The sequence below is a fragment of the Catharus ustulatus genome, chromosome 4 (assembly GCF_009819885.2).
Source record: "Catharus ustulatus isolate bCatUst1 chromosome 4, bCatUst1.pri.v2, whole genome shotgun sequence".
Classification (NCBI taxonomy): domain Eukaryota; kingdom Metazoa; phylum Chordata; class Aves; order Passeriformes; family Turdidae; genus Catharus; species Catharus ustulatus.
Window position 1 is genome coordinate 72,140,276 of NC_046224.1, and position 25,408 is coordinate 72,165,683.

A 25,408-nucleotide genomic window follows, 5' to 3' on the forward strand; every position below is an offset into this window, starting at 1 on the left:
CCTCCTCTTAAAATCTATTTGCTCAACTTCTTCACTGAGCTTCCTGCGTAATGTTGCTAAACTTCCTCTTAATTCTCCTGTGGCTGTCATGTTTACCAAGTAAACAGCTGTGGCTGTTTTAGATGTAACTTCTCAGATGGAGGTTGCTGACCCTGCAGTGGAGGTAGCAGGAAGGTGGGGATGCCACCTGCTTTCCTGTCACATTGTTACCTTACCATCCTGGGTGATTAAAGCAGTGTGCCATACTAAACTCGGACAACTTGAGGTATTATTTATTTCTGCAGTCTCTTACTGGCTCATTAGCAGCTCTCCCCTCTGAGGATTTCCAGGCAGCTGAGGGGATATAATATTACAAACTGCTGCAGCAAAATTAACTATAGCCCATTTGTCAGAGCTGAGAATTATCTTACAGTGATCATATGTAAATGAATTGAGTTCCTGTAAGGACAGAATACATTATTTATTGGCTTTTTGGAGGTGACTTTTTATTACAAAACTGCCAATATCAATTCCCCATCTTATATTTTTAATTTTCCCTCCTACATTATGAAAAATTTCAGCATCTTTTATTGGGCACTAAAATTCCAATGTAATTATGCATACTGGCAAGTTAAAACTTGTTAAATGGGTTGCCTTAATGTTGTGTGTTAGTCACATCAGGGCACTTAGGTGCTGCAGTAATAAGAATGACACCGGGTGATTAGTGCAAAACTAGTAGATTGTCATTCAGAGTGATTCTGAAGCCTCAGCTGTGGCTTCATTCTCATAATGCATTCTGATGCTTTCTGGCACTCAGATTGCAAAGTTCTCTGGAGGTTTTGCCTCCCAAGGCTGCCAGAGTCAAACAGGTTTCTCTGAACTGGCTGCCAAAGTGACACTACACAGGGATATGCAAAACAAATGGGCAACCAATAATACTCTTGATGAGGGCTCACATTAACAGCATCCATTTTCTGTACATTTGATTAAATCTTTAGCATTTTGAGTTAAATTTACCCTGAATCCTTTTTTGTGGTGTTGTAAGTCTAAAATGCAGTTACTTTTCTGAGTAGAAATCATGGGTTATTGTTTCCTGGGGGATTTACCTGTTTCTGATTGCTCTGATGGAATGAACAATGTTTAAATCTGTCTACTGTAATTCCTTGCACAAGTTGAGGTACAAACCCATTCCTGGCAGTGATTGTGACCATGTTAATTTAAGCAAGGGAAGCGTAATCACTCTGTGTACTACTGCCCTCCTTGCAGTCTGTCTAAAATTAGTTGCTACTTGAGCTCTGCTTGAGCTTTGCTTGATTGCTGTTACCAGTACTTGATGTCCTAGTTTTGGTGAAACCTAGTCTGGATGATTTAGCTTGGGTATGAGCTTCATACCTGCAAAAATACAGTAATTGTAGAGTACCTGTGATAAGTAGTTTGTTTCTAAATAATATTAACAGCCTGCTGCTTGCAATTTTGTAGAAATGATTTATAAAAATTGGCTATGGTTTTGTAGATTTACTGTTTTATGAAGCTCACTTTCTGTCATCTTTCAAAGTTGTGTTTAACTTGTGTAAGGGTATGAAGCTGTTAGTGGTCTCAAGATGAGAATTCATTATCCAGCAGTGTAGAAATCTGTGTAATTGATCCTGGGGGATTTGGGGCACATATAAAAGCAGTTGTCATAGCTGTTTGGTAGCTTGTAAGCAAGCTCTCCTTCCAGCCAACTTCTGCACTCTTGTTTTTAACTTCAGTTGAGTTACACAAACTGTTTGTCTTTCAGAGCCAAGACTTAATCAGCCAAACTGAACCAAGAGGAAAGAGAATATTTGAGAAGGCTTCCAGCATCTCATGAACGAACTAACGGAACCCGATAATGCTGGTTCTCCAGAGCCAGCTCTGCGGCTCAGAAGAGGACACATGTCTGACACTGCAACAACACAGGCAGCCTTTGAAGAGGACAGCTCTCAACAGAGCCTTCTTCTAGAGGAGCTACCAGTGTCTTCTGACCAGGAAAATGTAAGTCTTATGACTGATTCCCTGTTAGGTTTGCTAGAAAAAGTGAGTTCTGGTGTAAGTGCTTCAGTGTTTTAAATAACTTTTGGTATGAACCAAGAACCTACAACTTTTTAATGCCTGCTAAATAACTGTAATAATCCCAGGCAGATTGCAGAAGTATTCAGTTGAATATATGGGAACTTGGGTGACAAGACTGGACATAACTAGTTTTACTGACTTTTTTGTTTTTATTTTGTCCTCAAAGAGATGGGACTTGTACTGCTTTGTGTTGTGCTGAGATGCTGCTAATACAAAATTATTTTTGTTCTGTAATTTTCAATTAATTGTAAGTGAAAAGAGAAGTATTGGCTCTTGCTGCATGTAATCAGAACCTTGGCTAATTGGTATCTTTTTGATGATTAGGACAGAAAAATCTGTTTGCAAGCATTCTTGCTGGAATTAGACTGAACAGTGCATGACATCATATCTTGGACAGTAGCCAGTAACAGACTCACAAGGAAGAGCGAAAACACAGGGAAGCACCTTGTGTTACTTGCCTAGGACAGTCTCCCAGTCTTCAGCAGTTGGTGGCTCCCAGATTTTCTGAGCCAGTGGCAATGTCAGTAAGTTTTTGGTACTTGAGCCTTTCTAAGGCTTTCTTTTAGCAGCCACAGCATACAGAAAGGTGTCCACAGCTTAATTAGGTGTTCTACAAAGACAATGTCCAAGCACTGGACTAAAGTACCTTCTGGTTAGAGAGTTCCAGAGCTGTAATTAATGCTTTTCCCAGGTATATTCAGATGGATATCAGCATAGTTAAGTGGAAGAGGCATTCGTCTTAGGCTCGCTATCCAATTTATAATGGATTAACGAGTTCACTGTATCAGCTCAGTCACAGCAACTGTGTGGTTTTAGCCAGCAGCAAAAACATGCTGGTGCTACTTAATGTATGTTGGGCTGTGGCGGTAATCGCATTTGCCACAGGTTCTGGGTATGTGCAGGTCTCACTATCATGGATCAGCTGACATGAGAGCTGGTATTTGCCTTCTCAGCTTGATGAGTTGGAGCCCTTACAGAATTTAGTTCTGAGCATTCTTGTAATGAGAAGTCAGGATTGGTATTCATGCCTAGTCAGCCAAGCCAATGCACTCACAGTTGTACTGCTGTAACTTCTCTAGGACATTCTCAGTATCCTGAGGGTGACACCCAGAGTCTTTTTCCATTTTGTGGAAGGTTGTGAAACATGTTTTTAAGGTGGAAAGTCTTGGCCAGGGCGGGTTAGAAAAAGCAAAGTTAGGTTGTGCTAGCAGATAATTTGAATTTACATGTTTATCTGTTGGTGTGTGTTCTGCTTTCAAGGCTGTTTTCTGTCTTGTCTCTGACTTTGCTAGTTGAATAATGAGAGTTAACTGTAGCCTGTGGATGGAATATCCAAGGTAAAAGTCCATAATTGCTTATGTGCTTTCATTCTTTCTGTACATTTGCTTAGCTAAACAGGAACTATCTGGACGAATCAGTGGCGGTGAAATGGTTGAAATACTTTCATTCTCTTTTTCAGGCATTTGTAGCACATGTTGCCTTTTGATTTTTTGCTTTCATCCATACAACAAAAGTTTGTGTTGTTTTTGTTTTGGCTCACTACAAATGTTTGGCTGTCTCGTGTTTGATTGCTTTTCTCTTTCCTGGTCTTCTAAAGTGCTGTCACAGAAACTTGTTTTTGCCATTTGGACCTTGCTGTTCTGTCTTAATCTGCATCACTTTCTCTGCCGTATATGGCCTCCTGATATTTTGAATTTTTTTCCCCATCCTTTTATTCGCGTCCTCTGTGATTTCTTGGGTTTGTTAGTATGATGTCTTTAAATTGTTTTTTGCCTTAAAAGGCTGAATAATTGATGCTTCTAATGGATCATCCCAAAACACTTTGCTGTTAGAAGCACCAATGTTGGCTTGCCAAATGGCCTTTATTATGTGATATTCTGCAATGTTCCAAATAATCTGGAAAAAACATCATGCAATACATCTTCCTCTGCCTCATGTAAGCCTCAGCACAGCTGTTGCTCAAATGTCAGCTCGGATTCACTCTTCTGCTTTGCTGTGCATTCTGGCTCTGTGCAGCTGTCTCAGCAGAGAGACCTACTAGTTCATTAGCCTGACTTACAAGTTCAAAAGCCTGAATTTCCTCTGGTCTGGAAGAGGCTCATGTTTAGATAACAGTAATGTAAGGATGTTGTTCTTGGCTAGGTAGCAATAGTGCTCAGGCAAAACATGGCCTTATAAAAGGTCGCAAGTAGTGCCCACTCCATCAGTTTTGTAGTGCTAAATGCAGCCACGATGGAGTTGATGGTAAAAATTCTGCGTTGGATGAGGGCTGTGTAGTGTCTTGATGGTAGAACCACCATCATCATTTAATATGCTTTTAAATGCTTCCACTTAGGAGAAGCTTTTATCATAATAAATATGTATTCTAAAATGTACAGGGCCTAGCACTTGAGACATTAGTGTAAAAATATGTGTATTTTTATCCTATGATTATATGACATTGTTTATTTTCCCAGTACCTCCTATTACCCTGGTTATATCATCACTGCTCTTTACTTATATAAAATCTTCTCCAAACTCTCTTATACAAGATTCCTTTCCCTACTTGTATATCCACTTCCTGCTCCACTTGTAGAAGTAAGCAGTAGTAGTTGATGAATTTTTGCTGAATTATTTTAATAGTCTTTTCTGAGAGGGAAGGCATGGAAGCATGTCATTATGTTGTTCAGAATTAATTTCCATCTTCCTCACAGCTTGCATTGTATCCTATGTACTTCTGATTTTGATGGGCCAAAATATTGTTCCTCATAAGTAATAAAGCCTTTTTTTTTTGCTAACAAAATGAAGATGATATTAAGAAATAAGATTTACTTCTAAAAGGTTTCTTTCCTGAGGCTTTTGACCCTGGCACCAATAACCTATGTGTGAGGTTGCATAACTGTGAACTAAAAATTAAAATTCCTACTTTCTGTAAATTCATTCAGTAGATACATGTGGCAGAGAATTGCTAGCCACATTGAACATACTTATTCAAAATAATAATAATAACACAGCTGCATCCTTCTACCAGTGCTGTTAATCTGCCAATTTCATAACAATTCCTATGAGAGGACAGAAATAATGTAACATCAATATCCTTTTTATGCCTGAACCTCTTAGTCTGTATTTTATTCCATAACTCTCTCTTCTCTCCTAAAATGCAAATATGTCCATAGATTATCCCCTCTTCCCAGTACCGGTTTCAAGGATTAGATACATATCTTGCTGTCTTTAAATGTGAAATTAGTCTAGTGGCAGGTGAGTGGTGAGCCTTCTGTGACTTGGAGACAAAGAGTAACATTTGTCTGCATGATAAGCACTTGATGAGAAAAGGATCAAGCAAGCTGCATAATTCTTGTTGTTCCTTCAGCAGTTTAAACCTCTTTTCCTTTTTCTGGTTTACACTATGTGTTGATAAGGCATTTTTCAGCAGGTGCTTCCCTCCTGTAGCATCCTGGATTGCCTTGTCTTTGGGACAGCATCCTTTCTCCTGTCCTAGGTTTCTGTGTCTTAACTGCCTTTGTAATTCCAACAGTGTTAGTTCCTAAAGAAATCTCTCCTACTGTGACTTTGTTAAGCTGACACAATGAAATGCATGTGACTTCTTACCATGTGATGAATAGGCTCTTTATGCAACCCCAAACCCTGTGCTTGACTCTTTCCTTTTGTACTTTAACCTGTCAGTGACAGGAGGTAAACAAAAGAACCATTTTCTTTGCCTTTGTCCATCTTAGGTTTTCCCTCTCTGTGCTTGGATGATGATTCCTTTCATCTTATGTGCAGTTGTGGCACCAAAATGTGCCCACAAGGTGAAGGGAGAACTGTTGCTTTGAAGTGTTTGGTAACCTGCAGTAAGGTTCTGGGAGGGGAGATTTGTGTAGCCCTCAAGTCATCTGAATGGGCAGAAGAAATTTGGGTAAATACTCCTCTGGATTGCTTTTCAGGGAGTGTGGGCTTTGACAGGAGAACTTAGTTGACTTCTGACAGATTTCAGATCTCTGTGTACGTACAGGAGTCTTTCTAGAGCATAAATACCAAAGTGACTTGAAGGAGGAAGAACAGAATTTCAGATGCAAAAGAGAGTTTTTGGAGTAATTGAAGGTGAACAAATGACTCAAGGCTTTTAACTTGAATCATAAAACTTAGTCAAAGCCTTTTCTGTTACAGAAGTTCTTATGTATTACCTACAAAAGCAGACTACAGACAGACTTTTTGGTATTGCAGAAGGGTGCATGTAAGTAAGTGGAAATGTCTACTTGACTTGCTGGTGCATACCAGCTGAATGAAAAAGATAGGTCAAGTCTTGAAGGTCAAGGAGACATTTGAGTCTTAAGAATAGTCTTTCTGGAGCTAATATCTGTAAATTCTGAATGTGTGAAATTTCATCCTTTGTAAATCTACTTGCAAGTTTCAAACCATTTAGCTTTCTTTTCAGTCTGGCATTTTTCTGTTGGTTCTTTGGGGTTATGATTGAGATCTTGGCATTTGCTTCTGTGTTTGCCTTTTTCCGCTATTGCATTGCAGGTTTTGTTAGTGGAGTGTGAATGTAAAACCAGGTTTGAGGTCCCACCAAAGCACATTTCCTTTCGTTTTAAAGCTGATTGTGTTCAAATGTTATTGTTCTGTAGATTTCTTTATCACCTCTTCCTTTCCTTCATTGTTGAAAGTCTTAGGAAGAAATGCTATTTCTTTGAAAGCATGTGAGTTGACATTTTGCTTCGGATCAAAAGATCTTAACATCTGCATTTCTCCTTCACTTGCTCTTCTAAGAACTGGAAGTAATGTGAATTTTACTCAGACTGCTTGTCACTGAAGTGAGCGCTTGAATATAGTACATTTTTTTGTACAGCAAAGTGTTTTTGGATACACAGAGCAGAATATCTCCCAAGTATTCCCACTTAGGTAGTATGAAGACAGTGGGACATGTTTACAGAGATGGTTTCCAGGCTGCACAGGCTTGAGTTGATCAGATGCTGATGCCTCCCTCACTGGCAGTTGATGTGCCTGGGTTATGAACAGACTGTCAGAGCTTGGAAATGTGCAGAAAAGGCAAACTGGTGATTCAGCCATGCATGGGCAGTGCCCAGAAGGCTGGTAACAAGTAGGAAATGTTCTCAGTGTCTGCTGTGTCTCCCAGAAAACTCTCTCTGAAGTGCCAAGGAATTCGTCCTAGGTGATGGCTGTTCAGTTGCAGCTGGATTCAACTGTGTCCTGTTTCTGTGGAGTTTCTGTGCTTTGGGAGGGGAAGTGTTGGTGCTGCAGTTTGCTGCCTGCCAGCTGGTTTTGTGAACATTGCTTGCTGTGCTATGTGTTGAAACTAGGAGAGGGAGGGAGTAGTTCTGTTTATAATTCACTGGCACAACAGTTTCCCTGGCCAGGGGTTAGATTCCACAGGTCTTGCCTTTGTTATCCTGGAGATCCTATCTGCCTGATTTGGGCAGCAGTGAGGGGGTGTGTCGACCTTTTGCAGTGATCTAAGAGAAAAAAATAGTGTTGTACTGGTGGGTTAACTTGCATCTTCCTCCAACTGTTTCAGATTGATTGACTCTGCTGTTATGTTAAGTTCAACAGTACACTTTCAAGCTTTCTTTGTTTATTTTTGTAGCAGAGCATTTCTTTTTCCATAAGCCTAGCATGCTTGTTTTCTTTTTCTGGTATCAGGATTAACAAGGGCAGAGGAGCAGAAAATGGCACATGAGACTCTTCTGCAGTAGAAGCAATTTCTACAGGACTCCCCCAAACTCCTGAGCACATGTGGGCATTGAGGCCTTGGGCATTGACAGAAAAGCAGTAGTTGCTGCTGCTCAGAGATTCAACAAACCCTTTTCATCTGAAGATATTCAAGAAGGGAGCGAATTCTAATCAGAGTGTTCTAGCAAGGCTGCTGAAACAAAAATGTGACTTTGTCCGAGGACTATTTGCTAAATGAGTTTTGCATGTTAGTGCTTGTTTTTAATGAGTGCCAGCAAGCAGTCACCCATGACCAGTTGTGTAAAGCTGTTTTGAAGTTCCAGTATTAAATGGACTGTATCTTTTATAAGAAGGTGACCTACAAAAGAAAAACACTGAACTCCAGGAGCTTCCAAGTGCTTGACATTTTGACCAACAGGCCTAAAGGGTTTCTGGCACTGTGCTAATGAAAGACTTTTTTTGGTCCAGTTACAGCAAACACAGCTTTGCATACCCTGCTTAGAGGGTGGGTATAGTCAGCCTTTTGGAAACTGTGGTGTGGCTGTGTTTACAAGCTTGTCAGGGAGAATGTGAATTCTAAAGAACAAAGCTGTTATTTTAAAATAACTCGGTATGTGTAGAAGCTAGGGGAAGTCAGGGTAAGTTTTATGATGCTGTCTGTTTCCAGTTTATTTCTTACAACTCAAAGAATATAAGTTGATGCAATTCTGAAAAACGTGCAACAGGCTTTCAGGAGAAGTGGCATGACAAGCATTGCTGCTTCCCCCTTATGAAAGGCTGGTTGGTAAAAGGTCAGTTGACAGAATGGGCACAGAGGAGTTGCTGCTGAGAAAAAGCAATCTGAAAAGGATGTTACAGAACTGCTATTAGAAAAATAACATTTTTATGTGATAGCCTTGAACGTATCTTGGCCATTATGCTGAAAGCTCTCGAGTTACTGAATCTGGCACGCTGCCCCAAGGAACATAAAATTACTTGAATGTCATGTTAAGCACTATTAATCATTCATCTGATGAGATCAAGATAAACAAGCAAAAACTCAGAGTCACGTCTAGACTTTGTGACTTCAGTTTAATGTGGAGGATAACAGTGGTGTTATAAATGCAACAACATAGGTTTTGTAGCTTGAGTTTTAAGAAGAAAATAATGTATACAATAATTTCATAAATACAAGCCGCACCATTTTGACTAAGATTTTGCTCCCAAACCGGAAATGCGGCTTATACTCAGGAGCAGCTAATATATGAATAATTTTCTGACATTTCCAACCCCAGAAGTGCCAGCCAGGGTGCCGAGCCGAGCACCTGCCAGTAAAACCCAGGATTTCACTATTGTTACAAATTGGTTATTGTGTTGCACGGCGGGTGGGGCCAGCTCAGCGCTGGCAGCGTGGGGAGAGGGAGGGAGGCAGGGGAGTTCCCTACTTCAGGCAGGGGAGAGGCAGGGGGCTCTCTGCTGACATCCCCACAGCTCGGGGAGGAAGCGGGGGGCCCCGCCCCCGCCCTCCGCCGCTGTGGCGGGAGCAGGGCGTGTGCTCCGCGGCGGGAGCAGGGCGTGTGCTCCGCGGCGGGAGCGGGGCGTGTGCTCCGTGCCCGCCTGCCGCGGCGGGAGCGGGGCGTGCGCTCCGTGCCCGCCTGCCGCCGCCGCGGCGGCGGGAGCAGAGCTGGGGTGAGCTAGCCCAGAGGCGGCAGCCAGCCCCGAGCGGCCCCACCAAGCTGGGCCACCTGACCCCATTGGCAACCCCGAGCGGGCCGAGCCTGCACAACCTTAGCTGAGCCAATAAACCCCGCCCTGCCGCGACTCTGTTACTATTTGGCAACTTTGTTGCACGCGGGTCCTCGCTGCGAAGGACAGAGCGGCTTATATTCAGGTGCGACTTATTTGTGCACAAAGAACGAAATGTTTGCCAACACCCAGAGATGCGGCTTATAGTCCGTGCGGCTTGTATTCGTGAAATTACTGTAAGTACCATGTTGCATAATATGCCATGACTCAGTGTTAATCAAGACATTTGGTTTTTCTGAGCTATCTTGCCTATGTCTCTACCAAGGCACAGAGTTTTGTCAGGGCACTGATCAAGAAGACAGTGGGGGAGTGTCTGTCTGTCAGCAGCTGAACAGATTCTGACTGCATCATGCTTTGAACTTTCCTGTGATGGTAAGTTTAGGGCACTGGTGACATCTTGGTGGTGAATTGGCATCGCAGACAGTTGAACTTTGAGACAGATCATTAACTACAGAGCTTAAATATTACATGGGTATGTGCATGGTCAGTTAGACTCCTGGGTAACTGAGTGGTGACTGGGTGTGAAAAGAAACTCTAATACAGAAGACTTGTGCTCTTTCTGGGGTTTAGGAGAGTTTCATTGCAGCTGCTAGTTGTCCTGGTTTTGACTGGGATAACAGAAAATTCTTCCTAGTAGCTGGTGCAGTTCTCTGGTTTGGATTTAGAATGCACTGATGTTCTAGTTGTTCCTAAGCAGTGCTACCCCTAAATCAAGGACTTATCAGTGTCTCATGCTCTGCCAGTGAGGAGAGGCACAAGAGGCTGGGAGGCAGCATAGCCAGGGCAGCTGACCCCAGATGGCCAAAGGGATACTCCAGACCATGGAACATTGAGCCCAGTTAATGAACTGGGGGGAGCTGGCTGGGAGCTGCTGGTCTCTGCTGGGAGATGGGATGGGATGGGCATTGGGCAGATGGGGGTGAGGGAGAAGGTGACCTCTTTTTACAGAGTAAAAGGTGACTCCATTCAGATTTCATTGGTGTTTTAGTTTGCACGCTCAAACCAACAACATTGATGACACTTTGGGAAGTGATGAATAATAACTTGTCACCTGTGCAAGGAGCAGTCATGTGCAAACTCTGAAACTTTCTAGAAATCTTTAAATTGGCATCAAGAAACTACAGACCACAAGAAAATATACTTTGCTTGAAGTTTATTGAACGTAACTTAGTCAAAAGTGAGAAAGATGTTCTGGAACCTTTTCTGCAATTATGACTTGGCTTCTGAGAGGCTGTGTGAGAAGGATAAGCTGTTGTAGTAGACAAGAGAAGTATTTTGCATTTCCTAGAGCTGGTTTTACTGCACTTTTCTCTATAACAGGATCTTTAGCTATGTGATTTGACATTTTTGGACTGCATTCAGATGAGGAATTCTTGTACTAAATGTAAACTTTCTCTACCTTTTATGCCATTGCCATAAAAGTGAAATTTTACTGATAACTTACTTAATGATCAACACTGTGCAATTGAACTCTTGGGTTTCTTGCTCTTTCTTTGCTCTGGTGCTCTAAGTCTTGGGTTTGGTATTAAACATTTTTGATCCCTACCAAAATATGCTCTGGAATTCTTGCTTAGGTGATGATCTGTCCAAGTGTGTTGCCTGGTTTTCTGATTTCTACCTTTTCATTTACATTCTTGTCTGTCACTGTTATCACAAAAGAAGCTGTAACACTTAACAAAATAAAGTGAATATGGATAAACCAGTAAAGCTGGTACTTTTGGATATTTTCACGTGTCCTTCAGATGTATTTTATTCCCTAGGAGGGTTACTCAGCTCAGATTGTGTTTATGCATCAGTTGGATAATTTCCATCTCATAGAAATGAGAGACTGGTTTTTGGTAGCTTTAACACTTAGTGAATTTGCAAAGGGAGTAGGATTAAAATTGGAACAATTGCTTGGCATTTCCATAAAGTTAAGTGTCCAGACCTTTTAGAGTGTGAGTACCCAGAAGCCATGATTTTTTGATTATTGTGAAAGACTGATTGTAGGCATTGCTCTGTGTATGCAGCAGAAGAGTGACAGCTGCTGATTGTAACAAGTTTGCTTGTTATAAACCAGGGGGTTTATTTAAAGATACTCTAAAATGCTCTGAAGACTTTACAGAATTACTCAGTCAAATCTGAGATGCTTTAAAAGAAGTTGAGTAAATTAGATGAAACATCAGCTGAGTGAAAATCCCTTTGGTTTGTGATCTACAAAGGCAGAAGTTATTCTTGAAGCACTTAATTCAGGATATACCATAACTCATTAAAAGTGGGAGTATCAGAGTTTTCTTCTGGGCTCTCATTTCTTGCACAGTTTTAGGCAAGTGATACTATTTACCCAATATGTTTCTAATGTGATTCTGTGGGCAGGACTTAAAAACAGTTGAAAACGTGTCCTAAAAGAATGTGCTTGCTTATGTTGTTATGGTCTAGAATTACTCGTGAATTTGTACTGCAATCAGCTGAAGAGGAGAAAATATGTGGGTCCTGAGATATGAAGGAACTAGTCACAGTGGGAATGTTACAATATGCCTTCTGAGCAGAAGAGTGGTATTCCCTCCTTTCAGTCATTGCCTTAAGATCTAAAGGTCAGTAGACTCCTTCAGACTTCCAAGTGAAAGCTGGTGTTGGTTTTGCCCTCCACTGTAGATTTCTGGGTTTCAGTAAGCACAGTTCACTGCTCTTCCCAATGAGATGTTACAGGAGGGAGTCAAGGGAGGATGGCTGTTCCAGAAAAGGCCTCCTTTTGCCTCCTTAGCAAGAAAAGGACTAAGAAGCTGAGTTTTAGTTTTTTTTCCCTTGAATGCTAATTTTGCAGTTTAATGGCAGGAAGGAGATAGTAAAATCAATTCCATTTTTTGGCAGTAATCTGGACTGTGTATATGATATGAATTCCTTTTATCACCAAAAGAAGCTCAGTAATGATTTGTTTGTCGGCACATGGCCAAAATTCAGGGATTTTGGACTAGCTCAGAAATAGCTGTGCTCTTCAAGCTTTACAGTCTGTTCAAATTTAAGCCTTCCCATCATTCTAGAAATGGGAGTATGTGCAGAGGGGGAAATGAACATTTTTTGGCTTTGAGTCACTAGGCAGACTGCAATGAATACAGGCTTTGATTCTGTAAGGAACCTTTTTTTTCCTTCAGTCCGCCCAGTTGTGTAAATTGAGGGTTACTAACTTGTTCATCCCATTGGAGCTGGTTATTGTGTGGTGCTGGGGAAGGGAATTCTAGAGTAACTAAAAGGTCCAGCAGTGCTCCTTCTGTCAAATTCACTGGAACTTAAATGCCAGCCTTGCTTTTCTATAAGGCATGTTCTTGGAAACCAAAAGTTTCTTTGGTTTCTAAATTGTGCAGACTATCATGAGCATCTTCTCCACACCTCCGTGACAGGGCATTTAGAATAGCTGATTTTTAAAGCTGCCTTCTAACCCAACCCATCCTATGTTTCCATGACCTTGAGTTAATTATTTATGATATTGAAAACTGAGAATACTAGAGAGTTCCATTAGTAGAAAAAGCCAGTAAAATTGATGGTGTGGGGAAATAATGTCAGTGAATGTTGTTGAGTCAGAATGAAACCAAATTTGCTTTTCATTCCTGTGCCTAACAGGAATTGTGCCTATTTTAGAAGGATATTAAACCTATTTGCATCTTGGTATTGCCTGCTGCCTTTCTGAATAGGACTAATGGGATAACCTAGGCAGAGTGAATGTATTTAATACTGTCTTTTTCTGCTGGAGAATCTGCTTAGAGCTGTTCAATATATCAATCATTGCTGTAAAATACAAGATATTGTTCAGAGCAGTTGTTCACTGGAATGATAAATGAAGGTGAGTAGATAGTACAAGGGACATGGGTTATCTACAAAAAAATGTTTAGACAATCAAGTTTTCTTAGTGTGGACAAATGTGAGGTCATACATAAAATTTTAAGGATGTGTACTGTGTATTACATGTCAGAAATTGCATTCTGGGTAAGCAAAATTGGGTCAAGAACTTGGTAAGAAATCAGGTCGAGAGGGATGGGACTTCCTCCTTGAAAGGTGAAGTTTCAGTGACTACTGCAAGACTTGGGTACAAAACAAATATGTCATTTCTCCATCAAAACCCCCAAAAATATTGAAGGCTCTGGATAGCTCAGCGTAGGCTGGAAGAAGTCTCCTTTTATTTAGTCAAAAATGAGTATTTTAAGCAACTTACTGAGTTAACTTGATAGAAATAGTTAATAAGGCTTGACCCCAAGGAGAGAGCTGTAATGTGGGACAAATGCACAGCCAGCTCCCATCCTTGGCTTGAAAATTCAGGGCATTAATCTCAACATTACTGATAATAATTTGTATATAAAGTAAGTGAGGTTATATATCATATTCTCTGTCACTTTGGTTGGTATTATTGATACATCATCATGATTTTAAAGTTGTTAACAGTGGTATGGGAACAGGATGGAGAAAAGTGTTCTGGGAAGTCTGGAGGGGGTCAGTCTCCCTCTATGCTGATTGTGGAGCTTTCCTGGTGTGGCCATGGCAGCTCTCTGCATTAAGTCTGAAGGGTGAAAAAAGCTCCTTGTCTCCTTCCTAGCTTCCTCCAGTTTGTTTATCTTGGAAGCTCAGGTGTTGACTGGAGTCTCTGATGGGCCATGAGCATTGCAGGAAGCAAACAGGAATGTAGAACTTCCATGGCCCCCTGCTTTTCTCCTCTATGGGAAGCTAGAGTGTATCAAAATATGCAGATGATGTGATAAGTCATGATATAGCAGAAAACTACCAAACTGTTCCTGTAAAGTTATTAATGATGTCTACCACCCTCATATTCCAGCTCAGCAGATTGTTTTAGTTTTCCTTTTCATAATTCTCTTGGTACCCCGCCCAAGGATATGGATGTTTCTCTTTATTTGAACTTTGCTTAAAACTCTGATCCCTGTTACTGCTTTTCTTTGATAATTTGCCTTTGTCGAACTGGCAGAAGTTTCGTAGTGTTTTCTGAAATATCTTGAAAAACCAAATGAATGAGTAAATTCCAGTACTGGATTACAAGCTGAATAGAAGCGTCAGTTAAACAGAATAGATTTTTGTATTTGGACTGCAAATTGAGGTGAAACAAAGTAAATGGATTCCTCTCCTTGGCTTACCTTTTATTACCCTGAAATGCCAGGTACATTATAGAGGCATTAACACCGGCACAGTGACATTGAAACATAAAATAGGGAGTAATCCTTCCCTAGAGGTGGGAAGGCTCAGACTCCATATCTGTGATTTAATGAAGCATGACTTAGAGGAGCACTGCTGGCTTCCAAACCTACTGGAAACATATGCAGAATGGATTAGACATGTGAGTTGTTCTCAGATGCCTAAGAATGTAATCATTTTTTTGCTTGTTCTTCTGAATTCTTTTCTCAGTGCCGTACAACGAGAGACTTCTTTATTTGCCAAGACCTCAAATCGTAGTTTTGTATGGAAAACAACACCACCTTCCTCTGTTCATCTTCCTACAAAGCTTTTTCTGGTTTTTTTTTTCTCCAGTGTTCTGAGGATAATAAACACAATGATGAGCCACCTCAAGAAGATGAAGGTTTTATGGGAATGTCACCCCTTCTACAAGCCCACCATGCTATGGAGAGAATGGAAGAATTTGTGTGTAAGGTAAGGGCACGTGGAAACTGCTGAAGTAGCTTCCGTTTTTGGGAAGCTCCAGTGAGCAGAAGAGTGTACTTGGAGCAGCTGCACTCCTAATGTGAGGGAGAGGAGGTTCTCACTGTCCCCAAACGGGCATCTCATGTTTAAGTAACAATACTGCACTTCCTCAGCATCTATCTGTCATACAGGATTAAACTGTAGAGTATGTAACAATAGGGATTTACAACTGAGACTCCAAAGCTGATCATGCCACTGAGGTGTGTCCCTTGAGAAACACCTGTGAATGCAGAGCAGAACAAAAGCCTTCTGGTTCAAGGCACTTTGACTTGCAAGGTCATTTGACCCAGTTTCTTCAGATTTGCAAATATTTTGCTTTTCCAGCACTGTTTGCATCTATTGTAGAATAAGCTTTGTCCCTGACTTGAAAACAATGCTGTATTGAAACCATACGTAAGTAAATCCTTTATAGATTTTGTAATTGTTGACCTTGGCTCAATTTTTGCTACTTTTTAGAGCCACTGGGCTGTGTCAATCTCTGGCTCTCCTTTCTCGCTGAAAGGAATGCTCCCTCTTTATACACTGGTTCCTGCTTGTTTTATGAACTATTTTTAATATTTTTACAGAGGGACCCTATTTAAACCTGGTGGTCTTTTGTGTATGGGTCATTTTGGTTTTTTGTTTTTGTTGATTTTTTTTTTAACTATGCATCTTTGCCTCTTTTAAAATATTTTGTAGGGTGAATTGTGTAAAATTAATTCCCCTCTCTTGTTTCTACCTCAATTCACAGTTTTTGCTCTTGAACTAAATCAATTATTTTCTTGTTTAATGTATTTAAGAACTCTTAAACTGGGCTGGTTATTCTGAATGGCTTTGTTTTGCCTCCAAGCACGAGTGTGGAGAATTGATTAAAAAACTCTGGGCTCTTGTTGTTGAAACTGAAATAAGAATGTAGCTTTTTAAACTTAGTGTTTCAGGAACCTTCAGCCTTGCTCCTGTAACTCTAGCCTGCCGGCAAGTCCAAGGAACCCTGCAGGAACAGCCCCGGTACATAAAGCAGTTCCCTGCTCCCCCCAAGCTGCCACACTGAAGCCTCCATGTGTCTTGTGTTACTGAAGCAGTGCTGGGAACATCTGTGCACTTTTACTCCTTGTGGAGCCAGCTGCAAGAATAGCTCTGTGCACAAACCCCCTCCCTCCCTTTAAAGAAGAAATCCCATGGAATTGAGAGTCATGAGGCTGTTGCCTTAACTGCTCTGTCACTGTTGGTTTGTGAGCATGGAAGCATTTTTTGCCCAACCTGAATAAGGGGTTGGACTCTTCTTGCTGGGCTCTCCCACTTTCACATTTTCTGGCCCCTATTAGTGCTAATGGGTAGCTTCTTCTGCTAACTTGCCCAAATGCTAGCAGATAGACAGTCAGGTTGGCTTGTGGTGGAGGAACAGGTTTATTTATTTATTGGAGAGAACTAGGTATGGGCATCTTCAATTAAATGGAAAATGTGGCCTGTAAAATAACAGAACATGGAAGCAAATTAAATGTTTTCTCTTCATCAGCAGTAAAAACAGCCAATAGCCTTCCTGTCCAATGGAATGCTGGAGTATTTCTTTCTCTGATGGTGCAGTTCATAACTGTACAGCTTTGAATTAGGTACAGTGACTTTAGCATGATATTTCAGATGTAAAACCTTTTCCCCAGAGATATTCCATCAACTCTCTTCTGTTTACTGCACTCACAGGTTAACTCCAGCACTTTTACCAATATGGGTTTTCTGACTATTTCCATTGATGGAGCTCCGTTCCCTGCATTTCACTGAACTCTTTTAACCCCTAGGTGTGGGAGGGCCGATGGAGAGTCATTCCCCACGACGTTCTGCCTGACTGGCTGAAGGACAATGACTACCTGCTGCATGGACACAGACCACCCATGCCTTCCTTCCGGGCTTGTTTCAAGAGCATCTTCAGAATACACACAGAGACTGGCAACATCTGGACACATCTCCTAGGTACTCTCAGCTTGCTTTAATCTAATCCTAAATCTCACTCAATGGTTTTGATGCTCTCCAAGAAAAGACAGCAAGATAGAAAGGGGTGTGGGGTTGTCAGCATTATCATTCTACTGGTAACCTGTTAAATTAGCAGCTTGTTACCCCTCTCCTAGTTTTTATTCCATCAGAGTTGGATAGGACTTGGTTAATTATGGCATACTATACAAACAAATGCATTAAACATTTCCTAATTGTTAATAAATTAGTGTTAGATGCTTCCTTTCCCAAGTGTATAGGTGTTAATTGGGATTATATTTCTTGCCACGTGTTTAAGTTGCATATTTGAGTGTTTTCAACTTGTGAGAGCCTTGAAGGAAAGTGGTGATGCTCATACAAAAAAGCTTTCAATATGCATGAATTTGACACCTCTCTGCCTTGCTGTTTTTCAGGATGTGTGTTCTTCCTTTGTCTGGGAATCTTCTACATGTTCCGGCCAAACATGTCCTTTGTAGCACCTGTGCAGGAGAAAGTGGTCGTTGGATTGTTCTTCTTAGGAGCCATCCTCTGCCTCTCCTTCTCATGGCTCTTCCACACAGTTTATTGCCACTCAGAAGGTGTTTCCCGGCTCTTCTCCAAGTAAGTGCCTAGAGAACAGGGCAGGCCAAATAGGAAACAGGTGGGAAAACAGGGCTGGGATTTGTGCCTGGAGCCCCAGTGTGGGAGTTGTTCATTTCATGACTGCATGTACTTTGGAACAGAGTTGAGCAGAGATTTAATGCAGCTTCTTCTAATTATAGTTTGTTTCAGCATGAGTTTTTGTGCTGTCATTTGAGTCTTAAAACTCCATCATTTTCTGCTGTTTGGCAAGCATGTGCTTGCATTTGCTGCTGTAAGTAATACGCCTTGAGCTTAGTTGCAGGACTTGGAGTTTTTGGTGCAACCGTTATTTCCTGTCATCTCAGCTCTTCTGACTGACTTTGAACCTTAAACTTATGTAAGACAGTTCCACAGTGTGTATCAAGATGTCTTGGTCTTTTGGTTTCACTGCACATTCTTTTTTGGCTGGCTGATGAATATCTGATATTTCCTAAGACTACTCAACCTAGGATTCTGTAATCTGCAAGACCACCTCTAAAGTAGCCCAGCAGTTAAAACCCCATCAGCTTTTGCAGGATTATTTTGTCAGGGTGTGGCAAAAAGCAGTGGCTGTGGATTTCCTTTTTTACATGGGTGTACAAAAAACCAGCATGGTTGAAAAATTGCAGCATTATTGCACTGTGGTCACTGAAGCTGATGCCCAGCTAACTCTCACTTGCCAGATTTTGAACTGTTTGCCTCAGCTGGTTCTCAGAGCATACTGTGTGCCCTGTCTTTAGAGGACTCTTAGACTGCTTTTTTCCTCATCTGAAACTAAAATGTGGATTTTCCTCAGAAAACCTTGGTCTAAAGGCTGCTGAAGGTATTGCTGATGACTGTATCAAAAATGGCCTGCATGTTTGTCTGTCAAGGTAATCCATTCCTGTAGGTGGAAGAGTTGTCATCAGGACCTAAGCTGCAATAGTGAGAGTAATTTAGTTGCAGTGAGAAGTAGACAATTGCTCTACTAAAGAAGAGTGTGTGGGTGTGAGGATTTCCAAAGGTTCACACTTCTTATGACACTGATTTTTGTTTTCTTCTAGGCTGGATTATTCTGGCATTGCACTCCTCATAATGGGCAGCTTTGTACCATGGCTGTACTACTCCTTCTATTGCAACCCTCAGCCTTGCTTCATCTACTTGATTGTGATTTGTGTCCTGGGCATTGCAGCCATAATTGTCTCACAATGGGACATGTTTGCCACCCCTGAGTACCGGGGTGTAAGGGCAGGTAAGACCTGAAGTTAACTGTTTTGCTTCTTGACTGTCTTTCCTGCTTCCTGCTTGCTACTTGGAAAAACCACCTTGGGAAGACTTAGGAGAGCTTAATTTTATAGCCCTAATATTCTTTTCTTTCAGCATTTATTGTACCCAGCTGGATGCACAGATAAGGGCTGGTGCAAGTCCTGGAAGTGCATTCCTGAAATGGACAGTAACACATGCAGTAGGAAAGGTGGTGCAAAGGATTTCTAGCTGCATTTAGCAACTTTGCGCTCTCAAAAAACGACTGACTGCGTGGTGTGTGTATGTGTACTTGTAGTGCTTGTGCTTTTTAAATTGCAAATCATTGAATGGTTGAATTAATCTGAATGATTTGCCTGGATAAAACACAGTGTTAAGATAAAGACTATTTTTCTCTTCACATCAAAAGAATAAAACCAGATTTGGTTTCACGTTTTGAGGTATGAAGAAAGAGAGCTTTAGAGGGCAGCTATGGAATGTGCACACAGCTGGGTTGAATATTAATATTTCTTGTTTCTTAACCTGCACATGCTGTCTACAGTAAATCCAGATTTTCTGGACAGGTTTGGGTACCTTCAGAGCATTCAACTTCCCAAACTTAAAATCTCATACAGAACATGAACATTTCTCCCCATGCTCACTGGTTTTACAAGCTTTCTGTCCTTGCTGCTAAAATCTAAATGAAGAGTGTTCTCTTATATGGCAGATGAGTTGAGCACAGATGCTGCTTTTCTGTTTCCTAGGAGTACTTGTGCAGAATATGATAAACAATCTCTTTGTTGTGTCTCCTTGTCTTGCTCTTGAGGGGTTGTGGTGAAGTGAGGCACAGTCTGTGTGGTCTCAGTTCCCTCTACAGGCCAAGAGCAGGAATTGGCCTCACCTACACTGGAGCTGGCAGGCACAATCAGTAAATGAATTATTCCAGCTATCTACTGGAACATATAACTAAGTAGCTTCTGGTATATGAAGGAAGTTTGTACATTCTTTAGCTTCCTTTCCAATGAATCTCTTCTGGGGACTTGCAGCTTCAAGAACTGTCACCTCTCTGCTGCTTTGGGAAATACTGAGATTTTCTTCAGTAGCTTTTTTGTTTTCATTGTCTTCCTTTGCCACCACTGCATTCAAACCTGACTCTCCCACATTTTCTTTACCTCCCAGGAGTATTTCTAGGTCTGGGTCTTAGTGGGGTAATTCCCACTCTGCACTTTGTCATCTCTGAGGGGCTCCTGAAAGCAGCCACAATGGGGCAGATAGGCTGGCTGGCACTCATGGCATGCCTGTACATCACTGGTGCTGCACTCTATGCTGCCCGCATCCCGGAGAGATTCTTCCCTGGCAAGTGTGACATCTGGGTGAGTCTACTGAGTGACTGGATCAGGAGACCAATTGGAAAGCTGGTTCCCCTTGAGCCTGAAGGATGTTGTGTCAATGTTTTCTTACTGCAAGTGTCACACTGCTGCACCAGAAGCAATAGGTCATCAGGGGCCAGAGTCTGGGCTCTCTGAGCCTGGCTTAGCTGGTACTTCTCTTCCCAAGTTGTCACAATCTGGCTGGTCTGAGATGACTGCTGGTTGCAGATTCACCTCAGTACATTTCTGGAGAGCTTTAACAGGTGAACAAGGAACTGCAAACATTTGTGTGTGTGTGTTGAGGATCCTGCAAAGACACATCTTTACCTTGCTTCTGTGCAGAGCAGTACATGGTTATTTCATTGATGTTCAGTGTTCTCCATGTTCTCTCATGTTCCCCATGTCTGGCTCCTCATCTTGTATAGCCAGTGAAAATGCTGAACAGAGATGGTAGGCTTTGGGGGGATCTCTGACCCAGAAGAAGGGATAGTGGGATGAGCAAGTGGGTAGGTGGTATGCGGGTGGAAAACTTGGTATGAAGGGAAGAATCGTGAAGACTGGAGGAGAAATACCTGAGGAAGGCGTAAGGAGCGGAGCTGGGTGGAGCAAGAGTAGAGATGAGGGGAAGTGGACCTTTGGAAGGCCACTGTACTTGCACTTAGGATAGTTTAAGGCCCTAAAGAAGACTAGAAGTGAGAATGAGACCTGGGTTGTTTGAGCAGCTTGTGCACAGTACTAGTTTGCTCGGTTTGTTACTACAGTGAGCTAAGCTCCCAAAGCACTGGTGTACCACCAACTCTTTTCCAAGCTTCCCGTGAAACCTGCAAATACATATTTGTAGGAATATTTCAGGAGAATTATCCATATTGGTATGGCTTCCCTCAGACAAGGACATGCTTTGTCATGGAACTCCCTCACCGTTTTCATTCTACTCTACTATGTCAGGGACATCCTGGGCATTCATTCAGAACATCCAGTTGTTTCTAGGTTTTAATATAATACCACGTTTCCCTATTCTGTTTCTCTGTGGTACAGAAATAAAATACCAGCATGCAGAATCCACTTGGTAAAACTTATGCCTGTGACCAGAGCAGAGTTTGTACCTGTTATCTGTATGAGAGATAAACGTCCATAAATCACATCAGTGATGTGGAGGAACTAATTTTACAAGTGTCCTGCTTAAGCCTTTTGCTTAACCTTCTGAAATTCTCCTTGTCCCTTTGCTGCAGCAGATCTGTAGCACATTTTTTGGCTGACCAGCTGGTTCACATCACTCTGAAGGGAAGGGGAGGATGTGTGTGTGCAGAGAATTCGATTATTTTGCTAAAGACAGTAGAGGGGTGGGCTTTACCAGGCAGCCTGGAGAGCTGTGCAGCTCGTGGCTGAGGCACTGCTGTGTGTTACTGTGTACTTCAGCTGAATGTGGGGCTGGGGGGTGGCAGGGTGGCCCCAGAGCCCTGGCTGAACCCCAGTGTTTCCTTCCCGCAGTTCCACTCCCATCAGCTGTTCCACGTGTTTGTCGTGGCTGGCGCTTTCGTGCACTTCCACGGGGTCTCCAACCTGCAGGAGTTCCGCTTCACAGTCGGAGGGGGCTGCACAGAGGAGGATGGGATGCAGTAGGGGCAACGGCAGCCCGAGAGCAGAACCAAAAGAGAGCCCCGGCGCGGGTGAAGCATCCAGGCTTAGCAAAAGGAATACCTAAGAAGAATCCAAGTTTCAGCTGATGAGGCATGGAGCTTCATGGGGATTCTGACTAATCAAGATAAATTCTATACCTCAAGCAATGGAATAAATCAATTTGAAGACCAGGAAATTCTGAAAACCTAATTTATTCTTGGGATCTACAGATTGAGCTACAGAGGACCCTTTCCAAATCGGCTTCTGTTCAATGCCATATTTATTTGTAGAATTGGGGAGGGATAGCTTAGCAGTTTCCTTTTTTTTAAAAAAAAAGAATAAAAAGTCAAGGTTAAATTTATATCCTCTTGAAGGGTTTGGGCGTTGATTTTAGATGCTCTTTTGGGAGAAAAAAACATTGTAAATAAGATTTCTAACTTTCTGTTTAAATAAAATTTATATAAATGTTTTAAACAATGGGTGGGGGGAAAAGGGTTTTTGTAAAGAATGCAACATGCAAGTACCACACACTGTTTCAATTTTGCACAAAATAAACGATTGCAGGAGGACCAGGTAAAATTCCCAGGAGTGAAGCACGCTGGCCCTGTAGATTTTCCTGGTGGCCAGCATACCCTGGGCAATGTGGGGTCCTGGCCAGCACCTGGAGTAGGTTCAGGAGATGTAGAGGAGGGTTGTGAAGGCTGGATTAATCATGGTGCCATCCAGGTCACAGTGTGTGCAAATGGATTTGCTCAAGTAACTGGAAAGGTGCATCTGCTCCCTGCCCGAGTGTGGGGGACAGCTGCATTCCCAGCCTGTGTGCAGTGGGAGCTTTGGGATGATGGATCCTGCAGTTGGTTGGTTTGGGTCTCATCCTAGGAACTGGAGCATGGTGAGTAACTGCACATGAAGTGGCAAACAGTCCAACTCCATCAGTGCCTGCCTACAGCCAGAGGCCCCCAGGGAGAGGATGGTTGCCATTTGCACGCCTGCTTCGTTTGCTCTGAGGGGTGATGGTAAAAGACTTGTCAGGAGATCGTTGAGCATGTGAGGGGAAACAGAGGTGGGGTTAAGATGGGCTGGAAAGAGGAAGCTGTGTGCTGCAGGACTTGGAATTAACAGGCACTGCAGACCTCAGGCACATTACCATCCTGTGTGTCAGGCTCCATATGCCAAGGTAGTTTGCAGGTTTTTCTGTTTAAGGAGGAATAGATCCCTAACCAGCCAATGCAGTTCCTTTTCTTTGGTTTTTTTTTTTTGGTGGGTTGTTTTTTTGGCTTTTTTTTTTTTTTTGTCCTTAGGTCTGCTTTCCATCTGTGCTTTAGCAATGGGACTGCTGGTATTTCTTAAGCCTAAACCTGAGAGTTCAGCTGGATTGCTGTGGAGCAGACACACCTCCTATATAAGAGGAGGCAAATACCCTTCTCCTGTGTAATTGATGTAGCTTGAGCTTTGGAGCCCAGTCAGAAGCCAGACTGAAGGAGAATCTTTGGAGTCATAAGGTGGAACTGGAACATTTTGTTTGTTATGGCACAGGTATTGCTTGGAGGCTTTAGCTGGAAATTCAGAGCAATTACCTCTCTCACAAATGAGTTAAACAGCTCATACCATGCAGTATTTCACAGGGAGGGAAGGAAAAGGGTGGTTGGTTGTTGTGTGAGGTGGTTTTTTTTGTTGCTGTTGGGTTTTGTTGTGGGTTTTTTGGTTTTTTTAAGATCCTCTCAAGTTTCAGTTCTCATTCTTCAAGATAAAGAGATGGATTGCAAAGATCTTCCCATACCCTGGATGTCACAGTGTGTTTTGGGGAGTTGCTTTGTCTAATGGAGTCAGGTAGAAGAGTCAGAATGCCCTCCTAAAGCTGAGAGGGCATTAAGGCTTCACTCCTGGAGTGGAGTAAAGCCTCTGAGGGCCAGGTCACCTGCAGAAGGAGGTGCTGCAGCAGCCTGCAGGTTTAGAGGGATGTGTTCTCAGTAGGATCCCAACACTGGATGCCTGTAGGGGTGGAAGTAGTTTATCCGAGGTCTGTGGTATTTGAATGAAGAAAAGGGTGGAATTACCTTGGGTGTAAAGGCTAAGAGCGCTGGCAGCCCAGACAAGGCTGAGGAGGTGCCCAGAGTAGCTGTGCTGGTGTCTGAGCCCAGTGTGGTACATATCAGAATCAGAGCTGGCAGGAAGTGCTTTGGGATACCTCAGAACAGTACCAGCAGAAGCAGCAGCCTCCATCCTGAATCATCCCACGTTCACTCCTCCAAGGGTGATTGTAACCTGGTCCTACACAGCACAGAACTATTACAAAAACACAGTACTCCACCTGCTATTCTTAACCCAGTCAGTCTCTCTGTTCAAGAAGTTTGTGTGTTCCAATAAAAACAACCTAGCTGTGCACTTTTCTGTAGCTTTTGCTGAGAACTCTTCCCAGGTTGGCACCTGAATGCCTTACTCTCAGCAGTCAGAGGCTTGCTTGCTCTGTGTGCAGGTTATTGCCATAGAATAGTTAGGACCTACAGCTTCTTTCCTTCCCCATTAAATAGTGGCCTTGTTCAGTATATTTCTTTTTAACAATTGCTTACTGTTGGAAGCAATGAAGCACATTCTGGGGTTTTGATGGCTGGGGACTCTGGTGATGGTTCCATGTAAGATGGGATCTTATTACTTGCTGTATTCTTAACTTCTGCTAATAAAAGAACCAAATTGATTACTGTCTGGTCTGGGTTTTTCTGCATTGTGTGGGCAAGAGAGGCAAGGGTGCAAAGCAGAAGAGATTAGGGGAAGAGAGGGTCATTGCTGGAGACTTTGGTGGTTGTGGGCAAAATTGAGTTGAGATAGAGAAGTTCAGGAGGCTTGGACTTAAATTCTTGGTGTAGAAGAAATGCCTCCAATCCTGTATGTGTGAAAAGGATTGATCGTCTCCTCCTGCTGTGGGCTTTGGCTGGGCAGGGAGAGGGGTGGGTGGTGGCCACAAGAGCCTCTTGCTATTCCTTGGCTGTTGGGAAAGGTCTGGGAACTGCCTGGAAAGGTAACACTTAATCCTGCTCTTGTGTTGGCTCACACCAGGCCTGGGTGTCCACAGCAGAGCTGTGCTTTTGTCAGTTCCTTCACTCAAGGTGAGTGTTCTGCAGTGACTTGTAAGAGAGACAGCTCCTGTTAATGACCTCGACAGCTTGATGGATGTCTCAGGATGGATTATTATTACCTTTATTATTATTGTTATTTTAAAGAAAAGCAAATCCAAGGAACATGGAGAAGGTCAGTATTAGATCTCACATGAATTATGACTACACTAAAAGTAGCTGCCACATTTGAATATGAATTGGGTTTATTCTGTTTCCAGAAGAGTGATATTTAAAAGTTGTCTGGGCAGGATAAAATTTTATGTTCCACCTCCTCTGGGTGTAGTTGTGTCCTTGCTCTTCCCTCTCCTGAGAATCACTGGC

General features: G+C 42.3%; 1 protein-coding gene across 3 annotated transcripts in view; it reads left to right on the forward strand.

Moving 5' to 3' along the window:
* The window catches only part of ADIPOR2 (adiponectin receptor 2), a 44,559-nt gene extending 19,890 nt beyond the window's left edge, over positions 1 to 24,669 (forward strand). For all 3 annotated transcript variants that reach the window (XM_033057066.1, XM_033057069.2, XM_033057067.2), the window contains exons 2-8: positions 1,760 to 1,995; positions 15,034 to 15,153; positions 16,977 to 17,148; positions 17,580 to 17,766; positions 18,810 to 18,997; positions 20,167 to 20,360; positions 21,846 to 24,669. In XM_033057066.1, the coding sequence (XP_032912957.1) occupies positions 1,828 to 1,995; positions 15,034 to 15,153; positions 16,977 to 17,148; positions 17,580 to 17,766; positions 18,810 to 18,997; positions 20,167 to 20,360; positions 21,846 to 21,977 (1,161 nt within the window). In that variant the 5' untranslated portion in view covers positions 1,760 to 1,827 and the 3' untranslated portion in view covers positions 21,978 to 24,669. The remainder of the gene's footprint in view (positions 1 to 1,759; positions 1,996 to 15,033; positions 15,154 to 16,976; positions 17,149 to 17,579; positions 17,767 to 18,809; positions 18,998 to 20,166; positions 20,361 to 21,845) is intronic.
* The last annotated feature ends 739 nt before the right edge of the window (positions 24,670 to 25,408 follow it).